General features: G+C 46.7%; 1 protein-coding gene across 17 annotated transcripts in view; it reads left to right on the forward strand.

Annotated features, from left to right (window-relative positions):
• CDC14B (cell division cycle 14B) overlaps positions 1 to 25,027 on the forward strand; it is a 609,243-nt gene that overhangs the window by 504,475 nt on the left and 79,741 nt on the right. For 2 of the 17 annotated variants that reach the window (XR_014970356.1, XM_085632880.1), the window contains exon 13: positions 1,084 to 1,225. The exons of the other annotated variants lie outside the window; for them this stretch is intronic. Coding sequence is in view for 1 of the 2 variants with exons in the window: in XM_085632880.1 (XP_085489006.1) it covers positions 1,084 to 1,195 (112 nt within the window). In the remaining variant the exon portion in view is untranslated. The remainder of the gene's footprint in view (positions 1 to 1,083; positions 1,226 to 25,027) is intronic. 17 annotated transcript variants of the gene reach the window in all.

Raw genomic sequence — 25,027 nt, forward strand, 5'->3', positions numbered from 1 at the left:
TGTTTTTCAACAAGGCTTGTTAGCAAAACATGTCTTCTCAAGCAGGAAACCTAATTCACATTCCACTAAAACTAAAGTACTGAAAACAAGCCCACACCTAATCTCTAGTGTACCAACAGACTTTCATTGGAATCAGCAGGAGGTACTATCTATTTTTATTAATCTGTTTACACCAGCCACGTTAGTTTTAGTTGGATATCAAGAGGTGCCTAACAGATTACCTGACAGAACTAAGACATTCCGAAAATCAGATCAGCTGTTAGTTTTTTTGGACTCTGTAGCAATTTCAGTCTGTATCTAAATAAGTATTAAGGATCTTTTAGAGAGGTGGGCACCGAACACTGCCACAACAAAGCAGGAAGGCTGCTCTTTGTGGTCGCTTTCAGTCTTCATTGTAGTGCTTTCTCAGGCTTGTCCATGACAGACTTTCGCACAGTGGAGTCACAAAAAACATGTCACATCTTTATAATAATAATAATAATACTGATATTTGTAGAGCGCGAACAGCTACCTCACAAGGAGGTGTCCTTATATAGCATTAAAACCTATACATCCTACCCAAATCGAAGACTAGATTAGAGCAGGTGGTGATTAGGAACAGCTTTGATTAAATCTCACCATCTTCACTCACCCACTCCAAACCCCTAACCTACTAGTTGTACAATGGCCTGTCAATCTTTGAACGATTCAGCGCTTATGGTACTTCCTGAAAGTCCATTTTCTTGTGTTGATATTTTTCATAGATTCTTATGCAACCAGCTTTTCATCCCTGGTGTGAGACTCTAATTAGTCCTTTTCACATTTAGTATTACAGTGCCCTATAGGGCGAGTACTGCTCACAGTCTCCTCACATCCTTGGTTGCAAAGCTGTTCAAGCAAATAATTGAATAAGCTGAGCAAAGTACTGTGTTAAATGTGTGGCACTGTTGATTTAATATTTCTACGAATGATTCCCACCCTGATTCTGAATATTCAAAAATGTGAATTTATGAAAAATACCAACACTGAAGAGCTGGTGCAGGTAAGTAATTCTTTCCCATTTCCCATTTGTGTTATGTTCATGTTTTTCCCCTACTTTTTTAGATGGTTCCTAGCTATGCTGGTTTCTACAGTGTGTAGCGTTGCCCTGTGGTGGATTGTTTATGACTCCCCTCTGCCCATCCTGCTCTTCTTTGGGGATGGTTTAAGAGAATAATAACCATGAGGACCCTGGTAAATTGCCACTGTAAGTGTCCCATTCCATTTCTCTACAATGCTTTGCGTCCAGTGTTTCTCATTTTTTGTTTTTTGCTGCATGTTACTGTATCTGCTTTTTCTTGCACCTTGTTTATATGTCCATTGACTTTTTTGGAATTCCTTTTTTCTGTACTGTAGTTTCTTTTGTCTGCTGTGGTGTCTGCAAACCATTGCCTGTAGCAAGGTATGAAGGTCATTGACATAGATGGTTTCTAGGTTCTTCATCTGAAAGAAACACGTTAGTTAGATTCCTCACCTTAGAATATCCCCAGGCGTCAGACTGGATCCGGAAGATTTTTCGTCAGCAATACACCTTGCGCGTCGCTATCTCGACGACTGGTTGTTGAAGGCGGGCTCGCCCCAGACAGTCGTCTCCCACCTCCAGACTACGGCGGATCTCCTGCATTTGCTGGGGTTTTCCATCAACGTACAGAAGTCACACCTGAGCCCCTCTCAGAAGCTCCTTTTCATCGGAGCGGTTCTCGATTCGGCGCAGTTCCGGGTTCATCCACCGGAACAGTGGGTCCGGGATATACAGGCCCTGATTCCCATCTTTCGGCCTCTGTCCTGTGTTTCGGTCAGGCTAGTGTTGCGGCTTCTGGGGCTGATGGCCTCCTGCATCCTACTAGTGCATCACGCAAGGCGGCGCATGCGGGTTCTGCAGTGGGACCTGAAGTTTCAGTGGGCCCAGCATCACGGCAACCTGTCCGACCATGTCTTGATCTCGGAGGGCACTGCACAGCAGTTGCAGTGGTGGCTCACGGTCTGCGATTGGGTCACGGGCAAGAGCCTCTCCCTACCCCTACCGGAGCATGTCGTAGTGACGGATGCGTCCCTCCTGGGATGGGGTGGCCATATGGGAGAGGCGGAGATCAGAGGCCTCTGGTCTCCGGCGGAGTCTCGCCTCCACATCAACTTGTTGGAGCTGAGAGCGATCCGACTTGCACTGAAAGCCTTCCTTCCCTCTGTCCGGGGAAGTGTCGTGCAGGTGTTCACGGACAACACCACCGCCATGTGGTATTGCAACAAACAGGGCGGCGTGGGGTCGTGGACCCTTTGTCAGGAGGCTCTGCGCCTCTGGACATGGCTGGAACACCAGAGCATCACCCTGGTGGTTCAACATCTGGCGGGCTCTCTGAACGCCAGAGTAGACTAACTCAGCCGCCGGTGCATGATGGATCACGAATGGCGTCTGAACTCCGAGGTGGCGCAAGGTCTCTTTCAGCAGTGGCGAGAGCCTTGGTTAGATCTATTCGCCACCGACGAGAACGCGCAATGTCAGCAGTTCTGCGCGTTGGAATTTCCAAGGCGGCACTCGCTCTGCGACGCTTTTCGTCGCGAGTGGAGTTGCGGTCTGTTGTACGCCTTTCCGCCTACACCACTTCTGCCCAGAGTGCTGAAGAAGATCAAGCGCGACCGGGCCCAAGTCATCTTGGTGGCTCCGGATTGGGCATGAAGGTACTGGTATCCCGAGCTACTCAGTATTTTGACCGATCCTCCGATACGTCTGCCCCTTCGGGAGGATCTTCTGTCGCAGCAGCAGGGGACGGTCCTCCACCCGAACCTGTCCAGCCTCCACCTCCATGCGTGGAGATTGAGCGGCGGCAGTTTGTTGCCATTTGACTTGCCTCCTGAAGTCTGTGATATCATTCTGGCAGCCAGGCGTCCCTCCACAAAGACAGTATACGCCTGCCGGTGGAACAAATTTGTGGCATGGTGCACAGCAAAGGCTGTGGATCCCCTTTCCGCCCCTCTTTCTGAGGTTCTCCTCTTTCTTCTTTCTTTGGCCCGGCAGGGCTCTGCCCAGGGCACCTTGAAAGGTTATCTTGCTGCTCTCTCTGCCTTCTTACGGCTTCCAGATCAGCCCTCTCTTTTCAAGTCCCCTGTAGTGTCACGCTTTCTTAAAGGCATTACTCACACGTTCCCTCCTGTCCCTTTCGTAATGCCTCAGTGGGACTTGAATCTTGTCTTGACATTCCTGATGTGCTCTCCCTTTGCGCCTCTTCACAATTGTCCTCTTCGTCTTCTAACTCTTAAGACTGCTTTCCTGGTAACCATCACCTCGGCTAGACGGGTGAGTGAGCTCCAGGCTCTATCGTCCAAGCCTCCTTTTCTATCTGTTCATCCGGACAAGGTTGTCCTTCGGCCTCGTCCTTCCTTTCTACCGAAAGTGGTGACCCCCTTTCATCTTGGGCAATCTGTCACCTTGCCCACCTTCTTTCCGCCTCCGCATCCTTCCAAAGAGGAAGAGCGGCTCCACCGTCTGGGCCCAAAACGTGCGCTCTCCTTTTATTTGGACCGCACTAAACCGTTCCGGGTGGACGACCAGCTTTTCGTTGGCTACGTGGGTGCAAAGAAGGGAAAAGCTGTACACAAACGGACCATCTCCTGGTGGGTCGTTTTGTGTATAAAAATCTGTTCTTCCTTGGCAAAAAAGGAACCGCCTGTTGGGCTGCGCGCCCATTCTACTCGGGCCACAGCAGCTACTACTGCTTTGGGACGGGGGGTCCCTTTGCAGGACATCTGTCAGGCGGCAACGTGGGCTTCGCTGCACAGACAGCCAAGTCCGGAGGGATGGCTTCTTTGGCCGTTCTGTCCTCCAGGACTTTCTGGTGTGATCTTGGACCCACCACCGGGGTTTGTATTGCTTGGGTATCTATTCTAAGGTGAGGAATCTAACTAACGTGTTTCTTTCAGATGAAAAAGTTACTTACCTTCGGTAACGATGTATCTGTAAGAAACATTAGTTAGTTAGATTCCTCACCGACCCACCCATCCTCCCCGTTCTGCGAACTGACATCTAGGGTTAAGGCTATCCCTTTCAAGGCCCTAGAATTTTTTGGCACCAGTGTTGGTATCTTGCATGGCTCTGCGTTCCTGGCGCGGAAGGCTATGTACAAGAACTGACGTCAGCGCGCGAGGGCGGCGTCTAAGTACTCCGATGTCATTCCGGCGCACGACGACGCCGACGACTGACGCAGAGCCGCAGACGACGCCTAGCGACGCGCAAGGGGTATTGCTGACGAAAAATCTTCCGGATCCAGTCTGACGCCTGGGGATATTCTAAGGTGAGGAATCTAACTAACTAATGTTTCTTACAGATTCATCGTTACCGAAGGTAAGTAACTTGTTCATTAGGAAGATTTGCAGCTAAATGTGGGATTGATCATCTTCATACGTTGTTGGAGGCTTTTGTTTTGGTTAAGCTGGAATGCAATTCTTTGGATTCCTTACTTGATTTTTTTCATTGCTTGCATGAAAACACTTGTTACTGTGGCATCCTTACAAGCGTAGAAAATTTTTGGTATTGTATGAAATGGCAGTTCTCTTGCTTTTCACAGTGCAAGACACCCCTGTATCCAGGCACGAGGGACATAGTGGTCCACTCACCATCAAAACTCTCAACGGGTAAATGCTAGAAAGAACAGATAAGCTATGGACACTATTGTGTTATTCTTTTTTTCAGGTTGAGGAGCTTTCCATCTTAGCAGAAGTGTGCTTGTGCGCACCAGTAGAAATAATTTTCTGCAGTATCTACTTACTGCTCCTCCCGGATGAGTGGGTTTTGGTGCACCCCACAAACACTGACACTATGTTCTATATCCACAAAAACAGAGTGTCATACTCCACTCTTCTAGAGGAAATGGAGCTCTGGATTCGGTGTTAGCTGAACACCAGTATGTTGGCCTCTTTTGGCTGGAGCTCTACTTAAGTGAAGGGATTTCTCTGCAAATGGTGGCCCACAGAGGGGCGGTGCGTCCTGAGTCTTGGGTATTTGAGTTGTCTCTGCCTGGTGTATTACAGTAGGGATTTGGGTCTCTGTACTCTATAATGTAAACTGTTACTTGGGGTCGAATTCCAAACTGCACTGGCTGGTTACATCTTTTTGTCTGTGTTGATAGGTGAGTGTGAGGATGGAGGGTTGGTGTAAGTTGCTAATTTCCCTTTTATAGTTGTTAAGTTATCCTAGAGGTAGCTTATTTGTGAAGTGGCCTGATTTTTTAAATATTTGTATTTTTATCATCTATGTGAGTATGTGCATAGTCTCGCTCCATTAGAGTGCTCAAATCTTCCCTGGGTTCTGAACTGTGTAATTCCTGTCCGCAGTTAATGTGTTTCTCTGCAAATGTGTACCCCCTCTAATTTCTTAGGCCCAGTTTGTATTCTCCTATCCTGTTCCAGTGTGTTTGGTTCGGTGAAATAGGAGTAGTCGGTCCATTGGGAGAGAGGCATAGTGTATTTATCCTTTGCGTATCTAGAATATAGTTAGTAGTAGATATGATCACAAATTTTTAAACTTTTTTTAAAAAAATCAAGAAATGTATCAATCTGCAATTTTTGCTCATTATTATGAACCAGCTTTGGCATAATAGATCCTGTGGAAAATATGCACAAACGATTAATATAGCAAAAGTGTGTATGCATATTTATATACTAACGCCACACGTCCTCCGCTTGGTGCAAGTCATTAAAAGCAGTTGCTTCTGACTTGAACTGAACCTGTATTAACAGGTGGAACTGCAGCTTCATGTTAATATTTCATTGATTTTGCAGTTGACTTGTGAGACAACTAGTAACAACTAGTGGAACTGCAGCCTCATTTAAGAATTTCAATGTTTTTTGCGCCTAACTTTAAAGGGACACCTAGGAATGACTAGTGGAACTGTGGCTTCATGTGAGAATTTCAAGGTTTTTGTATTGGACTGGAAAGCGGCACCTAGTAACGACTTGTGGCACTTTAACTGCATGAAAAAATCAGCACTTTACTCTGTGTGTTGGATTGTACCGGGGTGTTGACAGCAGCCCTATGATAAAGCATGCCACTACATAGTGGGTGAGGACAGTCTAAATAAAATCAACTGATTTCCCTCCAGATTTCTTTCTCTCTTAAATACTTACACTTTTACTCCCTAGTAAGCACAACTAGTGTATTTATAGACCGAGTGATTAGTCGCACAGTTGCTGTTTTCTTTTACAGCATTTTTTAGTCCTTCTCTTTTGGTGAGTTTATATGTATTTGTGAGGGGAGCTAGAGAAGGCTCACTCCCTTTTCTCAGTTTTTTCGATATACAAAAAATACATGCATATACAGAGGCTCCCAATCAACACTTTTTCACCATTGATCGGTTTGACATGCCACTCAAGTTGTACTCCCTCACACACCAGTAGAAGGTATAGATCAACAGGCCAGCCCACTCCAGCCATTGGATTCTTTCACTTTGAGTGACTGCAATTTCCCTTGCACATGTACACATACACTTGAAAAAAAAGTCTCCCAAAAATAAAAATTGTTACACTTTTACTTCCTAATATACCCTATGTGTAGTAGGGTTATGTCATATATTTTATAACTAACTCTCAAGACATTTATTGTAAATTACAACGTTCATTCCTCCCTATAAACCAACTTTGGTATTTTTATTTATTCTACTGAAAATGAGCACAAATCATTAGAATAGCTAGAGTGTATGTGCAGGTTTTTATGTTGGAGCCACCCTCCCCCTCGGGTTTGTTATTGACATATCAACCTCTGGAGAGAGCCCTTGAATAACAACTTGTTGAACTGTGTCCCCTATTGGAGCATTGTACCAGAACTGTCAGTGTGCAGAAAACACCCTTCCCAACTCAAAGGCAAAGCTGATGCTCACCAAAATATAAACAACCAAAATTAGCTATCTAAATGTACTCTTACCAGTGAACAAAGGTTCCTATAAATAGGGTGTGAGCACAACCTATTTAAAAAGAAAAAAATCCAGAAATGTATAGAAAACAGTAATTTTAACTTATTATTATGACCCCGCTTTAGCAAATAATCCTATGGAAAATAAACACAAATTATTAATATAGCATAAGTATCTATTTCGTTTTTTTACTAAAGTCCTACCCCCTCAGATTAATGCAGCTCATATGGAACAGTTCCTTCTGACTTAAGCTAGACCTCTATTAACAAGTGGTACTGCAGCTTCATAAAAATATTTCAATGCTTTTGCAGTTGACTTGTGAAAGACTCATCGTAGCACCAGAAATGCTAGAAAGAACAGATCGGCTACACGCACTATTCTTTTTTCAAGTTGACGAATTTTCCTTTAGAAGTGTATGTGCGTGCCATTAGAAATAGTTTTCTGTAGTAGCTGGTTCTGTTACCCTCCCAGATGAGTGGATTTTGGTGTCCCCACAAACACTGAAACTATGTTTTATATCCATAAATACAGAGGGAAATACTCTCCTCTTCTAGAGGAAATGGAGCTCTGTATTTCGTCTTAGTTGGACACCAGTATTTTGGCCTCGCTTGACTGGAGCTGTCCTCACTCAAGTTGTCTTCCTGTGCAGACGGACCCACTTCCTTCAGAAATGGCTACTGCACAGTTAAGTTTGGTGTGGAATAAGTGAAGGAATTTCTCTGCAAATGGAGGTCCACAGAGGGGCGGTGTGTCCTGCAACCTGAGTCTGAGTGTTTGTTGTCTCTGCATGGTATATTACAGTAGGGATTTGGGTTTTCTGACCCGCCATCTAATGGGAGTAGTCTGTAATATAGACTGTTGTTTAGGGTCTTGCCAAATTACAAACTGCACCGGTTGATTACAGCCTTTCCTCGGTGTTGGTGGTGATGGAGGTTTGGACCTGCAGCCTCATTTAAGAATTTCATTACTTTTCCATTTGACTAGAAAGCGACACATAGTAACGACTTATGAAACTGTAGTTTCATGAAAGAATTTCAGTGCTTTTGTATTCGATTTTTGAGACACCTAGTGTGACAAGTAGAACTGCAGCTTGATGTAAAAATGTCAATGCTTTTGCATTTGACTTGGGAGGGACACCGAGTAATGACTTGTGAAACTAAAACTTCACGAAAGAATATCAGTGCATTTGACTTGAGGGGCACCTAGTAACAACTAATGAAACTGCAACTTGAAGTAAGAATTTCAGTGCTTTTGCATCTGGCTAGGGACACCTAGTGATGACTAGTGAAGCTGATGCTTCATGTAAGAATATCATGGCTTTTGCATTGGACTAGAAAGAGCCACCAAGAAATGACTTGTTGAACTGCAGCTTCATGAATGAATGCCAATGCTTTTGCATTCAACTTTTGAGGAACACCTATTGAGTCCTGGGGGAACTGCAGCTTTGTGTAAGAATTTCAGTGCTTTTGCATTTGACTTGTGATGGAAACCTTGTAACGACTTGTAGAACTGCATCTTCACTAAATAATATAAGTGCATTTGACTCAATAGGGACCTCTCGTAACAACTTGAGGATATGCAGGTTTGAATGTACATGTATGCTTGTTCCTACCACAGCCCATAGTATAAGGCAATGGGCATTTTACTGGGACAAATATAGTGCCCCTCAAAAAAAAAGTTTCCCAACAATACGGTAGAAGGCACTTGACTTAACCAGTGATTACTAGTATCTATAGATGTACTAGGTTGTCTTTACAAGTGTTCCCTACTAATCAAGACATACATTGAAAGTTGCGATATTGATTCATCAGCATATACCAGTATTGGCATATTTACTTATTCTATTGAAATCAAGCACAGTTTATTAGAGTAGCAAAAGTGGAACCCATGCCCTTCACAAATTTGAAGCCACATCCCCTCGACATTGTGAAGGACATTTGAAGCAGTTGCATCTTACTCAAGAATCATATTTAGTAACAACATTAGTTATTGCAGCTTTGTGACAGATTAAAAGGACATCTAATAATTACCTGCTATGTGAAAGGCCAAACCGATTTGGCTTTGTCAATGCTTGTTTAAAATGACTTGTCGATCCCATTCCTGGGGTTGTCACCTTTCCCAGAGAAAGATGCTGCCCATCTGTTCACATTTTAATAAACTGTAAAGGCCCAGCCGTGATTCTTAAGTAGAACTTCATATGAAATAGTAGGTATTCATTTTAAACCTGGTCTCTCTGGTCTTTGTTTACTTTAATTATCAGTCCGGGGTCAATGAGGTAGCTGTAAAACACATTTTAAATTGTTTTCTTCTTATATTTACTATTTAAATTATGTATTGATATGGGGAAAAGGCACAAGGTTGAGGAGACTTTCCAATTTTTTATGCATTTGGACATTAAAATATCAGTCATGCTGGTATAAAAACAGCCAGGTGGTAACCCTTCCTGTTCCGAAACCTACAATTCTTTAGTATGAAGACTCCATTCCATATTTTTTCACCATTAGGCTTAGTGCTGAAATTGAGTGATCAGTCTGTAGTGGACAACATCACTACCAAAACGGGTATTGTAAAGCACTGTATTGGGACTAATCACTCGCTCATAAATACGATTATTTGACAGTGACTTGATGGGATCTGGAAAACACCCCAAATCATTATTGCCCTTGGTTCTATGTGAAAGTGGAACAATCCAGCAGGTATTGAGAATGTAATCTCTGTTCTTCAAGATCAAAACGAAAGAGCATGTCGGCTCAAAGTATAAAAATATAATTCAGTTGTTTTTTGATTATAGGTGGTCTAGGACTTAGTGATGCATATCAAGGGACCTATACTCCGTTGGGGATAATGAGCCTAGAGGAAAGAGGGTAAGCTTAAGAAATTATATGTTCGAGGCATGTGAGTTGTAGATCACATGCTTTGCATACTCCTGTGATCTAGTGTTGGGTCCCGATGTTTGCAAGTTGTTTTTCTTCAAAGAAGTCTTTCCAGTCACGAGGTAAGGTGACTCCTCCTTTCGGTGATAGTGCGCATGGGCACCGACTCCATTTTTAGATTGTTTTTTTCTGCGCTCCGTTTCAGAATCGGTCCTCTGGTTCCCCTCTGTGCACAATCCACTCCACCGTCGACGGTATTGTTTTGATCGTGTTCCCTTTTCTCCGCGGTTCGACTCGACATCAAGAAATCTCCAATTTCGGTTGCGGATTTTGCAGGCCGGCTTCCAGCCTATCCGCACCGGTCCGGCACCTGGTCGATGGAACGGACTCAGTTCAAATTCTGCCCCCTGTGCGACGCAAAGTATCTGCGTAAGGACTTAACATCAGGTGTGTAATTTGTGCTTGTCCGCCGAGCACAAAGAACAAGACTGCGACACGTGTTGGTCCTTCAGATAGAAGAAAACTCCCTGTGATCTTCTGGCTCGACGTCGAGAGATACAGCGGCAGCAGTTGGATGACACACCAGATGCCGACCAAGAGGAAGTCTCAGCGGCCGCAGAAGAACACGCATCAGTGGCATCGAAGTCCGACGCAGAGTTGCAGATTGTCCTCGAAGACGACGATGTGCCGCGGGGACAAGGGGACGGGAGTATGGAAGACCTCCACCAACCCTAGAAAATCTAAGGCTTCGGCATTACCTCTGCTTTTAGGCCAAGGTCTGCACTGAGAAGAGGTTTCCAACGCTCAGCCTTCCGGCTCGGCACCGAAACACTCTATCAAGCATTCCGGCTTGGGATCCACTGGCCCAAAACCCACTTCCGAGCCGAAACCTTCGGGATCCAAACATAAAATGGGCTCAAAGCCGAAACCTTCAACACCGAAACCAGAGAAGCATTCCTCGGAACCGAAATCTTCAGCACCGAAAGAACATTCTAGCTCGGCACCAAAGCTTTGTCGCCGAAAATTAAACAGCTGCCAGTACCGCAGTTGGATCCAAGCATGGACATTGTACCACCCACATCGGATCCGAAACAGAAAACTCTATATTAATCTGGATACTGGACATATCCACGCTAAACCACCATCCAAACGCATGCTTCCAATTGACGACGGCTCTAAAACTCCATTAAAGAAGAAACATGTGGGGACTAGTCCTTTCCACACGCTACCTTCTCCTCCTCCTCCTCCCTCTCCGCCACAATTTGATCCCTTGCACATTACACCTAGGCAGTCTTCTCTACTTCAACTTCATGCAGATGACACTGATGATGATGATACACACTCACCAAGCATTACCAAAGGTTAATCTGTCATATCAGGAGCTTATTGCTAGAGCGGCACACTACCATCGGGTAGAGCTACATAAAGAGTCCTTAAAGGAGGATTTACTTTTTCAAACTCTAGCAGCACATAAATCCAGTCAGACACTGCCTATGCTTAAAGGTATGTTACGGCACACATACAACATCTTTAAAGACCCTGTACGTGCTAGGATCCTCACTCCTAGAGTGGATAAGAAATATAAACCTTCCCCAACTGACCCTATTTTTATTAAGGGTCAATTACCACTGGACTCTGTAGAGGTATCCAATGCTAGGAAGCGAGCTAATTCTCAAGCATCTGGGGATGCTCCTCCCCCAGATAAAAAGTCGAAACTAATCGATGCTTCTGGCAAACGAGTACCTGTGCAAGCAGCTAATCATTGGTGTATTGTTAATTGTTTATCTCCTTGCAAGATATGATAGAGCCCACTGGAACGAAATAGAACAACTTCTACAATTTCTCCCAGATGAGTATACGGCCAAAGCACAAGGCTTAGTGCAGGAAAATAAACTGATTTCCAACACCTCAATTAGATGCGCTCTAGATGCAGCTGATACTGCAGCTAGAGGGATAAATACTAGCATCCTACTACGCAGACGTGCCTTTCTACGTGTCTCAGGGTTTAAACCTGAAGTACAGCAATCCATTCTAAACATACCCTTCGACAAACATCTTTTTGGCCCTGAGGTTGATCAAGCGCTCAAAGATGAAAAAAGATACAGATGTAGTGAAATCCATGGGAGTGCTTCAGTCTCCCTCTAACAAGGGTTTCTTTCCACGCTCTTTTTAAAGGGGAGGGTCCAAATCCACAGTGACAGACCAAAACATTTCCTCTTACAAAAACACTTCTCAATCATCCTTTACAAGAGGATTTTTCAGGGTGGGCTACAGGGGAAACAGTCCAAGGGGAGAGGCAAGAACATCACACCCCACAATTTCCCGTCCCTAAAGAAGCAGTGACTTCCCCACACTTCCTCCGACTATTCCGCACCTGTCGGAGGAAGATTTCAAAACTTTCTCCCCATTTGGAAATCAATAACAACCGACAAATGGGTGATTGGAATTATCCAACATGGTAATTGCCTGGAGCTTACCAACAACCCTCCAATCATTCCACCTTGATATCACAAATTGTCAAAAGACCACCAGCACTGGCTTCAACAAGAAGTGCAATCTCTATTACTCAAAGAAGCTAAACAACCTGTTCCACTTCAGTACCAAGGGTCGGGGGTTTATTCACTTTACTTTCTGTTTCCCAAAAAGGACGGCTCCTTAAGACCTATTCTAGATCTCAGAGTTAAACAAATGCATACGGTCCGAGCACTTTCACATGTTGACTCTGCAACAGGTACTTCCTCTTTTACAGCAAGGCGACTTTGTCTACTCTGGATCTAAAAGACGCATGCTTTCACATTCCAATTCATCCAGAGCATCGCAAATACCTCAGATTTATGATAGCAGGCAAACATTACCAGTTCACGGTACTTCCATTTGGCGTCACCACAGCCCCCAGAGTGTTCACCAAATGTCTCGCAGTAGTAGTCGCTCATCTCAGAAGACAATGTTTCCATGTCTTTCCTTACCTAGACGACTGGCTTATCAAAGCAGGCACTTATCAGAACTGTATACTACACACTCAGGCAACAGTACACCTACTTCATCAGTTAGGTTTCACAATCAATGAACAGAAATCTTATCTGTGCCCTGCGCAGGTGCAATCTTATATAGGAGCTACCCTCAACACTCTCAAAGCTCTTGCCTCTCCCAATGTAGCTAGGATTCACAATATTCAGACCACAATACTACAATGTCAACCCTATCAAACATTACAGCCAGAGTTTTTAGGCAACTGATGGGAATGATGGCATCCTGCATTGCAATCATTCCTCACGCAAGGCTTTACATGCGTCCTTTACAGGAATGTCTAACGCGTCAGTGGAATAAATCGCAGGGTCAATTAACCAATCTAGTGTTAGTAGACGGCCGCACCCATTGCTCTCTGCAGCGGTGGAACCCCCAAAACGTATCAAAAGGGCTGCCCTTCATAGGCCCGATTCCGACTGAATTGACCGCAGGCACATCTTTAACAGGTTGGGGTGCTCATCTCCAACATCACACAGTACAACGGCTGTGGGAAGACGATCACAAATGTCTCCACATCAACTACCTAGAACTTCTAGCTGTGGTTCGATCACTCAAAGCTTTCTACACTCAACTTCTGCACAAAACTGTCTTAGTCCGCACGGACAACATGACAGAGATGTATTATCTGCAGAAACAAGGAGGGACACTCTCTCTCCAGTTGTTCTGCCTGGCACAAAGCATTTGCAATTGGGCAATTCATCACAAAAAGTATCTCCTAGCAGAACACCTTCCAGGGGTGGACAATCAAATTGCCGACCTGCTCAGCAGACACAGGCAACAAGTTCACGAATGGGGAACTTCATCCCCAAGTTCTTCTTCCCTACTTTCAACAATGGGGTTTTCCACAGATAGATCTGTTTGCCACAGTCCACAACGCAAAATGCCCAAACTTTGCATCCAGGTTCCCACACAGTCTATCCAAAGGCAATGCTCTATGGACGAATTGGTCAGGAATATTTGCCTACGCTTTTCCGCCTCTCCCACTACTTCCATTACTGGTTCGGAAGCTCAAACAACCATCCCTCACATTGATATTAGTATCCCACAAGGGCTCGTCAGCCTTTTATACTACCCTGTTAGAACTGTCGGTGGTGCCACATCAAAAGCTACATCTCGCACCCAGTCTCCTCACTTAGAGCCATGGAGAAACCAGACATCCAAATCCCAGAGGACTCAACCTAGCGATTTGGCTCCTGAAGTCAGAGTTTGGTTATTTACAGTTACCACCAGACTGTATGAATATTCTTAACAAGACTAAAAAGCCTACTACTAGAGCATGTTATGCAGCAAATTGGAAACTGTTATCTATTGTAATAACATCAATCCACTTGATGCCTCTGTACAAAACAGGATTTGTTACCTGATGCATTTAGTAGTCTATATTTGGCTTAGAGATCCATTTGTTTGCACCTAGCAGCAGTAGCTGCATACCTGCAAAATAGACAACACTTATCTCTATTCAGAGTACCAGTGATCAAAGCCTTCATGGAAGCATTAAAAGAGGGATACCACCAAGGGTTTCCCCTGCACCAGAATGGAACCTAAACATAGTCCTTACAAGGCTGATGAGTCCACCTTTTGAACCAATGCACAATTGTTAGTTACAATTCCTCTCATGGAAGGTTGCTTTTCTTATAGCAATGACCTCACTAAGGAGAGTTGGTGAACTTCAGGCATTAACTATGCAAGAGCCTTTCTTTCAATTTAACAACGATAGGGTGGTTCTTCGAACCAGTCCTAAATTTCTCCCTAAAGTAATCTCTGCCTTCCATATCAATCAATCAGTTGAGTTACCTGTGTTGTTTCCTCAACCTGATTCTGTAGCAAAACGAGCTCTACAAGCTCTACACACACTTGATGTCAGACAAGCTATACTATATTATGTAGAAAGAACCAAAGGATTTCGGAAAACAAAGCTTCTATCTGTTGCTTTTTCTCCACCACACAAAGACAATCCCATATCTGTCGGGTATTGCCAGATGGATTGTAAAATGTATACAAACATGTTATGCTAAAGCAAAAAGAACTCTAATAATAACCCCCAAAGCCCAACCCACTCGTAAAATAGGGGCTACTATGGCTTTCCTAGGTAATATATTCCCCTTACTGACATCTGTAAGCCAGCAACATGATCTACACCGCACACATTCACCAAATACTATTGTGTATATGTGTTTGCGTGACAACAAGCAAATGTAGTCCAGGCAGTACACAAAACACTGTTTCAAACAACCACAACCAATTCAGATTAGCCACCACTTTGGGAGTATACTGCTGTATAGTCTATACAAAGCATGTGATCTACTACTCACATGCCTCCAATGGATAATGTTACTTACCCAGTAAGCAACTGTTCTTGGCATGTAGAGCTGTAGATTCTCATGCGCCCACCCGCCTCCCCGGGCTCCTGTAGTTGTTGTAGTTCTTTACTTATATTTATCCGCATGGACATTTCTCTTCTATACTTACTAACTCCATTCTCACCCTCTGCGGGAAAACAATCTAACAATGGAGTCGATGCCCATGCACACTATCACCGAAAGGAGGAGTCCCCCTACCTCGTGACTGGAAAGACTTCTTCGAAGAAAAACAACTTGCAAACATCCGGGCCCAACACTAGATGGTAAGAGTATGTAAAGCATGTGAATCTACAGCTCTACATGTCAAGAACAGATGCTTACTGGGTAAGTAACATTATCTTTCCAATATGAGAGATCATTTGTCCTAATTTTACCAGTCAAAGCATCTTTCCACAGGGTACTGAGATTAGCCCCTGAAGTACTTCGACTCCAAGTCAAAAACATTATATGTGCATTCTTGTGAAGGGGTGATTTGATCGCACAACACATTTTAAGGGTGCAGACATAACTCTGTTAGAGTACTGACTCCAAAGAGATCCCAGAAGCATGTCTCGAAGTCTGAGGGGTGTTTGCCTCAAAAGAACTCACTGGGGCCAAAAGCTGATTGCGGCAACATTGCAAGTCTGACAGCATGCCTCCTTCAAAAGGTTCCCAGAAGCAGTGAACATTGGCTTTAAGAACATGGTTAACCTCAAGATGAGTTGCTGTGTTAAATGGTCCGCTCCCCAAATACCCTTAAGTGATTCCTTAAAGGGATCCTAAATGCCATAACACAAAAACTGTAGTCACAGGTCTGATATTAACCAGATCTCAGGAAGACCCTTCCAGCGCTTCACTGAAGAACCGACACCGCCAAAATACTAACCAAAAAATTATGTTCGAGGCATATGAGCTGCAAATCACATACTTTAGCGTAGATCGCCATCTGGTGTTGGGCCCCGATGTTTGCACTTGTTTTTGTCTTAGAAAAGTCTTTTGAAGTCACAAGATAGGTGACTCCTCCTCTGGATGATAATGCGCATGGACATAGGCTCCATCTTCAGATTGTTTTTTCCCGCCATCGGGCTCGGATGTGTTTCTCGCGCTCCAGTTCAGTACCGTGAACAATACAACTTTCGACGCGCAATCCTTCACCTTTCTCCGGTATTGTTTTCGATCGCGATTTCTAATCGACGCGCATCTTCAACTTCGTAGTCTTCGGTTCCGGTCGTCGACGAAGGCCTTCGGGCCTACCTAGGCCACAGCACGTGGCTCATGGAAAGGACTCCATTTAAAAAGTGTCCTCAGTGTGGATCGAAGTTTCCACACACAGATCTTCATGAGGTGTGTAAACTGTGTCTTTCACCGGAGCACGAGGCTAGAGACTGTCCAGCTTGTGCCTCCTTCTGCTTCAAAAAGTCTATTCAGGACCGTTGAGCTCGACGAACCGTAGCTCGCTCGTCGACATCCATTCCTGACGACATCTTCCACGAGGGCGTCGATGTACCAGGCCAAACAACACCTTGGCAACGACTCCGAAGATGACTCCGACGTCGAAGACATCACTCCTGGGAAGCGGGTCGTAAGTACTGACGTCGACCCCCCCCCCTCCCTAAAACCCCCAAAAAGGCTTTGGTGACCCCTTCTTATTCGGGCCTAGGTGCTCACTGGGACACTACTTCCCATAATTCTACAACTAAGCCTTCAGGCCACTCTGGATCGAGTCAGCCTGCCGTCGGAGCCGACACCAAGACCCCGGCACCAAAAAAGAAACCGTCTTCCTCCACTGTGCCGACTACCACATCGACACCGAAACATACTGGTACCCAGCCATCGGCTCCGAAAAAGCCATCAGAACCAAGTACACCACCACTGGCACCGAAAAAGCCATCGGAACCGAAACAACAACCGGTCCTGCAGGCCCCCTCAGAGACTAAAAAAACCTTACGCTCTCAAGCCTAAAGAGCACAGATCCGCTTTGGAATCGGTGCTGCGTAAGCCTTCGGCACCAAAAAAATCGGCACCTAAAGGTCAACCTCAAACAGAAGAACTTTTTCAATCAGATGCACCGCAAAAAACGCTTATTAAGGACCCTAAAACAGGGCAACTCACTATAAGCCCTAAGAAGAGACCAATGGACATGCCTGTACCAGCTCCATCGCCACCAAAGAAGAGGGACATTGCAACATCTCCTCTCAGTCTCTTCACCACCTCCTCCTCTGCCTCCCCCTCCACATCACTCCCCTTCTCCATCTCCACCCTCATCTCCTCCACCAGCAGATGATGATACCACCTCAGATGATGGGGCGGGGGGGGATGGGGGCAGACGATGACCCGGATCCTAGTCCACCTTCAACCCCAAACCCATGGGACGATTATAATACACCAGACGTCCCCAATATACCACAAGAGGACATCTATCCCTCTAGACCTTCACCTCCAGAGGACACCATGGGTTTCAACCAACTCATTCATAGGGCTTCACAATACCATGGGGTGGATTTACACACTGACCTTGTGGAGGAAGATTTCTTAATGGACACATTTGATACAGCCCAAATGTCCACTTCTGTTCTTCCTATGTTAAAGGGAGTCATTAGACATGCCCCAGAGGTATTCCAAGACCCTGTTAGGGCTAGGGTTATTAACCCCAGGATTGAGAATGTATAAATCTGCCCCAGCAGACCTTATATACGTCAGGGGACAAATACCATTGGATTTCTTAGTGGTCTCCACTGCCAGAAAAAGGGCCAATTCACAAACCTCAGGGGACGCACCACCACCCGACAAAGAATCAAAGCTCTTAGACGCCTCTGGCAAGCGTACAGCATCACAAGCAGCTAATATATGGTGCATAGCTAACACTCAGACACTGTTGGCCAGATACAATAAGGCACACTATGATGAATTAGAAACCCTATTGCAACACCTCCCAGACAAATATAAAACTAAGCCCAACGACGACATACAGGAGGGTAAGCTCATAACCAACACCTCCATTCGGTGCACTCTAGATGTCGCAGATACCGCCTCAAGAGCCATCAACACAAGTGTCCTGTTACGTAGGCATGCATGGCTACACATTTCAGGGTTTAAGCCAGAGGTGCAAAGTTCCATCCTTAACCAGCCATTTGACCAAAAACACATCTTTGGTTCTGCTGTGGATTCATCTCTGGAAAAGATGAAGAAAGACACTGACACACCCAAATCAATGGATGTTCTTTTTGTCGCTCCTCTTACAGAGGCACCTCCAGAGTCTATTTCTCTGACAACCCCTCCACGTCTTATAAGGCTCCCGCCCAAACCACATCTACCAAAGAGGAGGCTATAGAGGCAATAATAACAAAGGTAGAGGCAAACCCAACAACAGTCGATCCGCCTCCACCCCTACCCAATGACTTCCCTCCACTCCCCCCGGACCATCCCACCCCAGTCGGAGGGAGAATACTACAGTTCCTACCTGTCTGGAAAAACATCACTACAGACAGGTGGGTGAGACAAATAGTTCAGTCAGGTTATTGTCTGAAACTCACCTCTACCCCCCCCAAACATACAACTCATACAACGTCCAATGTCAACAGAACATTTAGCACTATTAAAGCACGAGGTAATCTCCCTCCTACAAAAACATGCAATAGAACCAGTTCCCCTGTATCAGCAAAACACAGGGGTTTACTCCCTGTATTGCCTCATTCCAAAGAAGGACGGCTCTCTGAGACCCATCCTGGACCTCAGACCCCTAAACCTGTACATACAATCAGACCACTTTCACATGATCACTCTTCAACAAGTCCTTCCTCTTCTCGCGCACAGCGATTTCCTTGCCACTTTAGATCTCAAGGACGCCTACTTTCATATTTCCATTCACACCTCTCACAGGAAATATCTCCGGTTTGTAGTGGACGGTCAGCACTACCAATTCACGGTACTCTCATTCGGGGTCACCACAGCACCCAGGGTTTTCACCAAGTGTCTAGCAGTAGTTGCAGCTCACCTGTGACGACAACAGATTCATGTCTTCCCCTACCTAGACGACTGGCTAATAAAAGCCAAGTCATACGACCAGTGTGTACACCACAATCCAACTGCTTCACGACTTAGGGTTTACCATAAACCACGCAAAGTCTCACCTACAACCGTCCCACACACAAAAATACCTTGGTGCGACAATAAACACCTTAAAAGTACTTGCATATCCCAGTCCAACCAGGATAGCAAGCCTACAAAGCCTCATTACAAAGTTTCTGCCGCAACACTCTCTCCCAGCTCGAGTGTTCATGCAGCTAATGGGGATGATGGCCTCTTGCATATTCATAGTGCCTCACGCAAGACTCCAGATGCGTCCTCTACAGGAATGTTTAGTATGTCAGTGGAACCAGGCTCAAGGTCAGCTAACAGATCTGGTGTTGGTGGACGGTCGCACGCATCGCTCTCTGCAGTGGTGGAACACCAAAAACCTTTCCAAAGGGCAACCGTTCATCAAGCCTGTTCCACAGATTGTGCTAACAGCAGACGCATCGCTCTCCGGCTGGGGAGCTCATCTATTACATCACACCATGCAGGGCAGGTGGACACCTCAACAAAGGTTACTCCACATCAATTACCTGAAGATACTGGCCATATTTCTAGCATTAAAGCCCTTCCAGAAACACATTTTGGGCAAAGCTGTCCTAGTCCGCACCGACAATATGACAGCAATGTATTACATACAGAAACAAGGCGGGACACACTCCCTGCAACTCTCCCAACTAGCACAAAGCATTTGTAGATGGGATATTCCACAGAACATTTTTCTCCTAGCCCAACACGTTCCAGGAGTTCAAAACAGCATAGCAGATCTGTTAAGTCATCAGACGCAACAGATTTACGAGTGGGAACTTCATCCGCAAGTTCTTCAACCATTTTTGCAAACTTGGGGGCAACCGGAGATAGATCTGTTCGCCACATACGAAACGCCAAATGCCCAAGCTTCGCCGCCAGATAGCCACACCCATTGTCCAGAGGCAATGCGATATGGATGAATTGGTCAGGCAAATTTGCGTATGCCTTTCCACCTCTCCCACTCATTCCACTAGTGGTGCGAAAACTGCAGCAACACTCACTGACTCATTTTAGTTGCTCCAACATGGGCCAGACCAGGGCTCGAAAAATCCGGAAAATGGTACTAGTCCTGCAGGTCTAGTGCCTTGGGAAATCCCCTCGACCTCACTTCAACCTACTTGACCTCCGTCTCCGAAAACGGAGCAAAAGTGACAAGATAACAAGATTTAAAGGCATCTTTATTGCTCATTCCCTTTGTGAGCAATAAAAATGCCTTTAAATCTTGTTATCTTGTCACTTTTGCTTCGTTTTCACAGACAGAGGACAAAAGTTAGTTTCGCTTCCTACTCGCCAGAAAGGGCGAGTAGGACTTAAAAATAGCTCGTCCTCCTCAATTCTCCCTCGCAAATGCGAGGGGGCGAGTGGATTTGTCGAGCCCTGGTCCAGACAATCGTGGTACACCACGTTACTGGAACTATCTGTAGTCCCGCACCAAAAACGACCTTTCTCCCCACATCTCTTAACACAGAGCCATGGAGAGATCAGACACCCGGACCTAGCACAGCTCAACCTAGCGATCTGGCTCCTAGATAGATCGCTAGATAGATAGAGTTTGGTTACCTTAACCAACCCCCTGACTGTATCAATGTTATAAAAGAAGCTAGACGACCCACCACTAGAGCTTGCTACGCAGCCAAGTGGAAACGATTTGTGATACATTGTACCAACAACACTATCAATCCATTAGATGTGTCTATTCAACACATCATATGGTTCGAGGCATGTGGGCTGCTGAATTCATATCTGTGCATAGATCGCCGCCTAGTGTTGGGTCCGGATGTTTGCACGTTGTTGTCCTGGAAGAGTCTTCGAAGTATCCTTGGATAGGTGACTCCTCCCCTGGACTACAGTGCGCATGGGCATCCTCTCCATCCTCAGATTGTTTTTTTCCGCCATTGGGTTCGGATGTGCTATCTTAGCTCAAGTTAGGAAAATATTTGGTCGAGGCCAAAAGGCCTTTAGTTCGCGTCGGTACTGTTAATCGATCGGGTTTCGATAGAATTTGTTAGTTTACTAACTTTTCAGCACCGACTTCTTTCGCATTTACCTGTCCATCGACGACTTCGACGATGGAATCCAGGACGCCATTCAAAAGGTGTCCGGTATGCAATGCGAAGTACCCACACATCGACGTCCATCCGGTGTGCAACAAATGCCTTTCACCGGACCACGACGAATCGACATGCATGGCCTGTGCCGGGTTCCGTTCCAAGAAGACTCTAAGGAACCGAAGAGCGGCGAGACTCGAGGCGCGGCACGCGGCACCGGCCCCGGCAGACATCTTCGACGAGGCCGACGTCGAAGACTTAGAAGCCATACCCTCCAGTCCCGTTTCCGAACACGACCCCGGATCGGACGGGGGCGACGAGTCACTCTTCCACAGAGGTGAAGACGACACCGAGGTAGGAGACGACGAGGAGGCCTTAGGGGCCGAGGAGAGTAGCTCCAATGATGAACAAGGCCTACCTGTTCAAACCGAAGAAACACCAGCGCCACGGCCTTTGGCTCCGGTCGAGGGATCGCCTTCGGGCCTTACCCGAGACCCATCCCGTAGTTCTTCGGCCCCCCCCTCGGGCCCGGCCTCGGACGTTCAGCGGCAGCCATTGCCGCATAAGCCAGCTGGTTTCCCTACCACGAAACCGAAAGCGGCTCCGGTTCAAACGAAACCGAAACTGAAAGTGGCCTTGGTCGGATCGAGGCCTTCAACGCCTTCGACGCCAGCGCAACGCGTCGGCACCGACCGCACCAAGAGGGACTTCGGTGCCGAACTGGAATCGGGCGACATCGGAGTCGGCAAAGGGAAAAAGGCCATCGGCACCGAGAAACCTACTCGGCTACCGACGCCAACGACACCGAGGGCAATACCGCCTGCTTCGCCACGCGTCGCTCCCTCGACGACGCCGAAGCCTCACGTACCGAGGACGTCGGTGGTGATCTCCACACCTCGACTCGAAGACCCGCCGGCGCCGAAAAAATCCACGCCCGGCTCTACGAACCTGCCCGGTGCCAAAGCCTCAAAGACGCCCCAAGTGCGGCCTGGTGCGACACAAAGCAACAAAACCACGGCGGCCCTCAAGGACCCGTCGGGTTCCGGCCCGATAGGAGCTCCAGCACCCTCAACGGGGCCAGCCAACATTACCTTCGGCTTGCCTCCGTCAACAATCCCGAAGATGTTCCAACTCAGGACACGGGTTACCCAGACTCCGGTTCCACCGGACGAGACGTCGCCGTCATGTGTCATCGACGCCGACACTGGCAGGATGATTCTCCACGACCGAAGAATAACTTCGGAACCGCCATTGGACCCTTTCAGGATCCCACTAAAAAGGAAGCTGCCTGTGGAATCAGAACCTCTCCTTTATGAACCGTTCCATTCCTCCTACCAGGATCCACACCGGTCCTCCCCCGCACGCTCCGACACGGATGCATTGGAGGACTACATGGAGGACCAAGCACCCTACCATGTAGACACAGACCCTGATGACCAGCAGGACCCTGATCAAACTTGGGGCGACCCTGCAGACCCCAGTGCACCTCTCGATACACAGGACCCACAACTCTATGGGGCGAAAACATCTCCCACGGAGGATACTGCGGCGTTCAACGCACTTATTGAACGTGCGTCAAATAACCATGGGGTACAGCTTCACTCGGATACCATCGAGGATGACTTTCTAATGGACACCTTTGCATCCTCAGAAAGACATGTGAAAACTTTGCCAATGCTGAAGGGGGTCCTCAAGCCGGCTAAGGACATTTTCAAGGAACCCACCAGGGCACGAGTGATAAACCCCAGGATTGATAAAAAATACAGATCAGCACCTGGGGATCCTACTTACATCAAAGGACAATTACCACTCGACTCCATCGTCGTAGCGAATGCTCGCAAGAGGGCACACTCGCAAACGACAGGTGACGCTCCTCCCCCGGACAAAGAGTCCAAGGTGCTAGAGACCTCCGGCAAACGAGTTGCCGCCCAGGCTGCCAACATATGGCGCATAGCCAACACTCAAGCGCTCCTCGCTCGCTACGATAGAGCGCACTATGACACATTGGAGCACCTCCTCCAACATCTCCCTGACCACTTCAAAGAAGGTGCGGAAATTCTTATCAGAGAGGGACAGCTACTCACAAATGCTTCCATCAAATGTGCGCTAGATGCTGCAGACACGGCTGCCAGGGCCATAAACACAAGCGTCCTGCTGCGACGCCATGCCTGGCTACGAATCTCAGGATTCAAGCCTGAGGTACAAAACAACATACTGAACCAGCCCGTCAACCCCGACTATTTATTCGGCCCCGAGGTTGACACCACCCTCGAAAAGATAAAAAAGGACACGGACACTGCAAAGTCCATGGGCGCTCTCCAAACTCAGTCCTTTCGGAGCGGCTCCTTTCGTCGCCCCGGAAACAAGGGAGCAGGTAGAGGACAGGGGTCACAACAAACGTATAACAAAGGCAATACACAGACCACCTACGATAAAAACACCCGAGGTGGATATCGTGGCTCCAGTACAAAGGGCAGAGGACGTGGCTACGGCAACACCAGGTCCTCCCCCAAGAACAAGCAGTGACGCCCTCTCCCTTCCTCCCGACCACATAACACCTGTCGGGGGAAGACTACAAAGGTTCCTGTCCACGTGGAACTCCATCACCACGGACAGGTGGGTCAAAGATATTATAAAATACGGTTACTGTCTGGAGTTAACCTCCACTCCACCCACAATACCACCAAGAAACCGTCCTATGTCCTCAGAGCACTTAACGCTCTTACAGCAAGAGGTAGAAAGTATGCTTCTAAAAGGCGCTATCGAGGTCGTACCCATCCACGAGCAGGGTACGGGGGTTTACTCCCTCTACTTCTTAATTCCAAAAAAGGACGGGTCGCTCAGGCCTATATTAGACCTGAGACCCCTGAACCAGTACATTCTTTCAGAGCACTTTCACATGCTCACTCTACAGCAAGTCCTTCCGCTTCTCAAGCAGGGAGACTTCCTAGCCTCACTGGACCTCAAGGATGCGTACTTTCACATACCCATCCACCCCTCACACAAAAAATACCTCAGGTTCACTGTTCAGGGACGGCACTATCAGTTCAAAGTCCTTCCCTTCGGCGTGACAACAGCGCCCAGGGTTTTCACGAAGTGCCTAGCTACGGTGGCAGCACATTTACGGAGACAGCATATACACGTCTACCCCTACCTAGACGACTGGCTCGTTCAAGCGAAGTCAGCCCAGCAATGTGCAAGCCACATGTCCCGCACCATTCACCTTCTTCACAGTCTGGGATTCTCACTAAATTACCCAAAGTCCCATCTCCAGCCCGCACACGTACAACAGTACCTAGGTGCGACTATAGACACTCTGGCGGCCACAGCTCAGCCAAATTTAGTGAGGATCAACAGCATACAACTGCTGATCTCCAAGTTCAAACCCAATCACTCGCTTCCAGCGCGAGTGTTTATGCAGTTGATAGGCATGATGGCCTCCTGCATCTTCATAGTCCCGCACGCGAGGTTACATATGCGCCCACTTCAGGAGTGCCTAGCATGTCAGTGGAATCAGGCTCAAGGACAGTTGAAAGACCTAGTGTTGGTGAGCGGTCGGGCATACAACTCTCTGCATTGGTGGAATCCACAAAACCTTTGCAAGGGCCGACCGTTCCAAGAGCCTGTCCCACAGATAGTACTGACAGCGGACGCGTCTCTCCAGGGATGGGGAGCTCATGTACTCCACTACACAGTGCAGGGACTATGGACAACACAACAAA

Source organism: Triturus cristatus, chromosome 2_1 (genome assembly GCF_964204655.1).
Source record: "Triturus cristatus chromosome 2_1, aTriCri1.1, whole genome shotgun sequence".
NCBI classification, from domain to species: Eukaryota; Metazoa; Chordata; class Amphibia; order Caudata; family Salamandridae; genus Triturus; species Triturus cristatus.